At 38.6% G+C, this 5,941-nt stretch overlaps 1 protein-coding gene across 1 annotated transcript; it reads left to right on the top strand.

Moving 5' to 3' along the window:
• The first annotated feature begins 2,382 nt into the window (after nucleotides 1-2,382).
• On the top strand, nucleotides 2,383-4,470 carry LOC111365731. Its single transcript, XM_022986267.1, has 3 exons — nucleotides 2,383-2,595; nucleotides 2,707-3,989; nucleotides 4,041-4,470. The coding sequence occupies exons 1-3, from the start codon at nucleotides 2,383-2,385 to the stop codon at nucleotides 4,468-4,470; spliced, it is 1,926 nt and encodes a 641-aa protein (XP_022842035.1).
• The last annotated feature ends 1,471 nt before the right edge of the window (nucleotides 4,471-5,941 follow it).

Below are 5,941 nucleotides of genomic sequence, written 5' to 3'. Positions count from 1 at the left end.
AACAAGGGCTAAATTATGATACACTTTATTCTTGCAAATCCATAAGAAATTTACCTAATTTTACAGCTATCTATTGCAATAGATATCATATTGAGACGATGCACAAAAATAATGTTGAATATTTTTGTATAACTTCTTTTGTATCTGGAAAAAAGAAAAAAAAAAGTGATTGAATCAAACATTATCATGAATCAAAAGTTTGTTGACCCACAAATCTTATACATTGGCATGATCCATTTAGACACCCAAAAGTAATTATGTTGCACCGATTAATTAACTACTCACATGAACATCCTCTAAATAATTAGAAGATTTTTTTTACCTAATGATTTTCTATGAGTTGTTTGTTCGCAGGACAAATTAGTCATGTGACCTTCCATTACAAAGGTTAACATTGAATCTCTAATTTCCTTGAAATGTTTTCGTGGTGATATATGTTAGCTGATGGGTTAAAAATCTAAATGGTGATTGAACTTTTTATAATATTTTTCATTGGGGCCATTAAACTTGAATCTTTTTTGGATAGTCACTGAAATTCTTAAAATGATTTTTTTTTTTTTTTTTGCCATTAAACTTAAAAAAAAATTTGGATGATCGTAGAACTTATCAAATAGTCACCCCATAGTCCATTAAACTTTAAAATTTTTTCAAACAATTATTGAACTTATCAAATCGTTATCCTATACACCACTTAATAACTCAACATTAGAAAATTAGTATCAGCAAAAAAAAGCTCTTTAATCTATTAAACTCACTTATAAAAATTCGATTGAATTTTAAACTTCTCCTTTTTTTAGTCTGTATTTTCATTTTGTATTATTTTTATATTTCTTTTTTCATTTATCACATATTTTATAAGCGCATTTTTGACTAATTTGTCCTCCAATAACAATAATAATGTGCAGCATCAGAGTTTTTATTTGCCACATCAACAATTATGCAGAATTTTTTAATGGTGAGTTACTGACTGCTAGATGAGATAATAATTCAGTACGTTCGGTGACCATTCCAAAAATTTGTTTAAGTTAAATGGCCAATGAGAAGTTCGTTGACCATATGAAAAACTTTTAAAGTTTAGTAGTCAATGGAAAATATTATACAAAGTTCAATAGTCATTAAAACTTTTAACCCGTAGGTCGATACACCTACTCTGTAGATCATTTTGTTATTTTATAGTCTTAATTGATTCTTTTATCAATTCCACTAGAATGTAACTTTTTCTAGACTCTTACTCAGATCATTAAATTATGAGCTCAATATCCTAATTACTCAATCAATACAATTCATCTTGATAATGTTATTGACTTTAGATCACAAGTATTTGATGAGTATCATATGAAAATTAAACTTGTCATTGAACGTTCAATTGCTTATGTCCATACACATAATGGCTTAAGCGGAGTCATTTATTGAATATATGCAAGACATTATTAGGCCATTACTCATAAAATAAAACTATCGGCTCGACAACAAGAAGATCAGAGACCTATGCAAAAAGCTAGAGGATCAAGAAGCATTTTTCAACACCTCACCACCCTCAAGCAAATGGTCAAGTTGAAGTCATCAACAAAACTATCAAGTATACCTTGAAGAAGAAGCTTACCTCAAAAGGGGCATAGGTAGATAAACTTCCTCAAGTGCTGTGGGCTATTCTTACACTACAAAAGATAACATATCGTGATAACAAAAAAATTTTGTCTCAAAATCGCATTAACAAAATTGCAGCACTATTTGTTAAATGCAGAAAATACAAAATAGCAACATAATATTTGTAGCCATAATATCATCGCAATGTATATATGTCGCGAACAATTTGCAACAAATTCAAAGGGCGACATGATAGTGATGTAGTGCAAAAGGAACTGGATTTCATGGCAAAGTGGGATCGGCGCAAGAAAAAATAATTTGGAGAAATTTTGTAGTTGTCTGTTTTTGACGAATTTGTTGTCTAATTCGGTTGGAAACGGGCTAAAAAGTTGAACGCAAAGGCTTCGCGTTTGACGTAGGACCAATTTCGGGCAAATTCCTTCGTTTAGGCCTTTTTTCCTTTTTTGGTAATTCTTATTTTGAGTATATCTCAATCAAATAAATTCGGATTTACATTCCATTTGTTGGAGAGTAATTCTGAAGATTAGGACTATCAATTTCTGTCATTATCTTGATTTTTTTCATTTTTGGAAAAAAAAAATCTTTTATTATTATTATTGAATTTCCGAATTTTCTAGGTTTTTGCTATAAATACGTTGTAAGCCTCTTGAGGCCGCAGATTTGATTTGAATGAAATAAAATTTTTCATGAGTTTTCTTCTTTGTGAGATTTGTTCATCTTCCCTATAACTCCCGCTACGTCAGTTGGTATCAGAGCCAGGTTTGTTCCTTCACCATGCCGCCAAAGAGACATCCAGCAGCCCGTGAAGCCCCAGTAGAGGAGGTGAATAGACGTGATGAAATCGCACAGCTGCGTCAACAAGTGGAGTTGTTGACCAAACAAATTGCTGCACTCGCGCCACAGCAACATGTGCCTGTGGCCCAACCACTTGAGGATTTCGAGGATGAAAATCTGTTTGCGCATCTTGATCATCCAATAGATCTACCAGTCTGACAGAGAGGAGGTGGCCCGGATGAAAACAGATACTGGGAATCAGGATTCAAGGTTGATATTCCTGAGTTCCATGGTGGATTAAGTCCAGAAGAATTCCTGGATTAGGTGACTTCAGTGGAGGAGGTTCTGAAATTTAAGGAGATTTCTATTGGAAAATGTGTGCCTCTCATTGCAACGAAATTTTGTAGACGAGCAGCGGCGTGGTGGCAACAGACAAAAGTGACAAGATTCCGATTAGGGAAGGTAAAGATTGCATCTTGGGATAAACTAAAGAAGCACATGAAGAAGCAGTTTCTACCCTATAACCATGTTCGGACCATGTATCAGAAATTGCAGAATTTGCGTCAAGGCATGAAGGCGGTTGATGACTATACAACGAAATTTTACATGTTGATTACTAGGAATGAAGTGATGGAAACGGAGGAACAATTGGTGTCACGATATGTAGGTGGTCTTCGCCCCCAAATACAGGACACACTGAACATGTTTGATCCTGTGACAATTTCTGAGACACATCAAAGAGCTATACAGATAGAGAAACAGCAGTCCAGATGGAATACATGGACTTTCCTCGTAAGGGGTTCTTCCTGTAACCCACAGCAGCAGGCAACACGTCCTGGTAATCTTAGCCAGGCTGGTTCTTCTATGACAAATCATGTGCAGCCGTCAACACGTCCTGGGGGTGGTACCCATTGCTTCGCTTGCGAAGGTGTGGGTCATAGGCAAGCTGAGTGTCCAAAAAACTCGCGTAGAGGGCTCTTTGTTGATGATGAGTATGGAGATTATGAGGGGGCAACCGTATTTGATAATGGAGATGATGAGGAAGCAGCAAAAGAGGAGGAGTTAGTTGTTGGTGGCGTGGGGCAAGCATTGATGGTGAGGCGAAGTTTTTTAACTCCCCTAGACAACAAGAGTGACTGGTTGCGTAATAACACCTTCCAGTCCACGTGTACTGTTAGGGGACGAATCTGCAAGTTTGTTATTGACTCTAGGAGTTGTGAGAATGTGGTTGCTGAGGAGGTCGTTAAGAAGCTAGGTCCGCAGATTGAGAAACATCCCAAACCGTATAAGTTGGCTTGGTTGAAGAGGGGTAGTAATGCAGAGGTATCCCAGCGTGCTCTAGTTAGCTTTTCCATTAGGCCTACCTATAAAGATCAAGTTTTGTGTGATGTGGTTGAGATGGATGCATGCCATTTGTTATTAGAGAGGTCCTGGCAGTTTGACCGACACCCGCTGCATGACGGGTACACCAACACGTACTGTTTTCTGTTTGAGGGAAAGAAAATTGTGTTACTACCCGACAAGAGCCCAGTAAAAGCAGTTGGGGACAGTACCAACTTGTTAACCAGAGCAAAATCTGAGACAGAGATGGCAAAATCTGGTGTAGTGTATGTGTTAGTAGGCAGGTCAGTCGATACTGAATAGGAGGTTCCCCACAGAATTCATCCACTGTTAGAAGAGTTTCAGAAGGTTTTCCTAGATGAGCTTCTAGAGGGACTACCACCATTGCGAGATATTCAGCATCAGATTGATTTAGTACCTGATGCTACTCTACCTAACCGGGCACATTACAGAATGAGTCCTACTGGACAAGAGGAGTTACGCAGACAAGTGGAGGAGCTTTTTGCGAAGGGGCACATTAGAGAAAGTCTTAGTCCTTGTGTTGTTCTTTCTCTCCTTACGCCAAAAAAGGATGGCACGTGGCGTATGTGCGTGGACAGTAGGGCGATTAATAAGATTACGGTCCATTATCTTTTTCCTATTCCTCGCTTGGATGATTTGCTAGATCAGCTTACCAGTGCTTGTGTGTTCAGTAAGCTGGATTTGAAGAGTGGGTCCCATCAGATTCGTATTAGACCTGGGGATTAGTGGAAGACGGCCTTTAAGACAAGAGAAGGGTTGTACGAGTGGTTAGTCATGCCATTCGGTCTTTCCAATAAGCCTAGTACTTTTATGCGGGTTATGAATCAAGCTCTTCGTCCATTTATCAAAAAATTCATTGTAGTTTAGTTTGACGATATTTTGATTTATAGTGCTAACAATGATGATCACGTCCAACACCTTTGAGAAGTTCTTTCAGTCCTTCACAGGGATGAGTTTTACGCTGCAGTGAAGAAGTATACTTTTCTAACAGACCGTGTTGTATTCCTGGGTTATGTGGTGTCGAAGGAGGGGTTGGCAGTTGATACATCCAAAGTAGAGGCAATCACTCAGTGGCCACAACCTAAGACCATTATAGAAGTGTGAAGTTTTCATGGCATTGCTTCCTTTTACCGCAGGTTCATACCACATTTCAAAAGTATCATGGCGCCGATTATAGATTGTATGAAAAATGATAAGTTTCAGTGGACTCTCGAGGCAGAGGCATCCTTTCAGTTCATTAAGCAGAAATTGACAACTGCACCAATTTTGGTGTTGCCTGATGTTACTCAGCCATTTGAGCTACATGTGATGCTTCAAAGGTGGAAATTGGTGGTATGCTGAGCCAGAACAATCGTCCTGTTGCGCATTTCAGTGAAAAACTCTTTGGACCTAAGTCTCGATATAATACTTATGATGTGGAGTTTTATGCGATAGTTCAGACGGTTCGACATTGGCGTCATTATTTGTTCTAGAAGGAGTTAATTCTGTATACTGACCATGATGCCCTTAAACACCTTGGTACTCAAGATAAGGTGTCTGCCCGACATGCTTCTTGGGTTGCCTACTTGCAGCAATTTACTTTTGTAATTAAGCACAAAGCAGGTGCCCTTAACAAGGTGGCAGATGCATAAAGTAGGCGACAAACTCTTTTGACAAAAATGCGCGTGGAGGTCCCATGTTTTGACTCTATTTGCGATTTATATGCCACCGATCCATACTTTTCACAGATTATTCGAAAGTTGCAGGAGGGTGTGCAGTCGGACTTTGTGTGGGTCGATGAGTTTCTTTTTCGGGGAAATCAGTTATGTGTTCCTAATGGCAGTTTGCGGCTTAAGATAATTCAAGAGTTGCATAATGAGGGCCACGTGCGTCATGATCGAACATTACAGCTTGTTATGGCTTCTTATTTTTGGCCTTCATTGCACAAAGATGTTGGTAAGTTCGTAGAGCGTTGTCGAACATGTCATCTTGCTAAAGAGAAAGCGACGAATGTTTATTTGTATATGCCCCTGCCTATTCCGACCCAACCTTAGACGGACATCAATATGGATTTAGTCTTGGGACTTCCTAGGACTCAGCGTGGATGTGATTCTATTTTTGTAGTGGTTGATCGTTTTTCCAAGATGGTCCATTTCATTCCCTGCAAGAAGACTACGGATGCTGTCAATGTGGCGCTACTGTATTTTCGTGAGGTTTA

The sequence above is a fragment of the Olea europaea genome, chromosome 17 (assembly GCF_002742605.1).
Source record: "Olea europaea var. sylvestris chromosome 17, O_europaea_v1, whole genome shotgun sequence".
Lineage (NCBI taxonomy): Eukaryota > Viridiplantae > Streptophyta > Magnoliopsida > Lamiales > Oleaceae > Olea > Olea europaea.
The sequence above is the reverse complement of the archived record's forward strand: the minus strand, read 5'-3'. Positions and strand labels throughout refer to the sequence as shown.

Excerpts from the sequence above, each read along its gene's own strand:
- LOC111365731 (XM_022986267.1), top strand. The coding sequence starts at position 2,383 with ATGCCGCCAAAGAGACATCCAGCAGCCCGTGAAGCCCCAGTAGAGGAG. Across the intron at positions 2,596-2,706 it reads ATCATCCAATAGATCTACCA|GTGACTTCAGTGGAGGAGGT; the intron begins GTCTGACAGAGA and ends TTCCTGGATTAG. Across the intron at positions 3,990-4,040 it reads ATGGCAAAATCTGGTGTAGT|AATTCATCCACTGTTAGAAG; the intron begins GTATGTGTTAGT and ends GGTTCCCCACAG.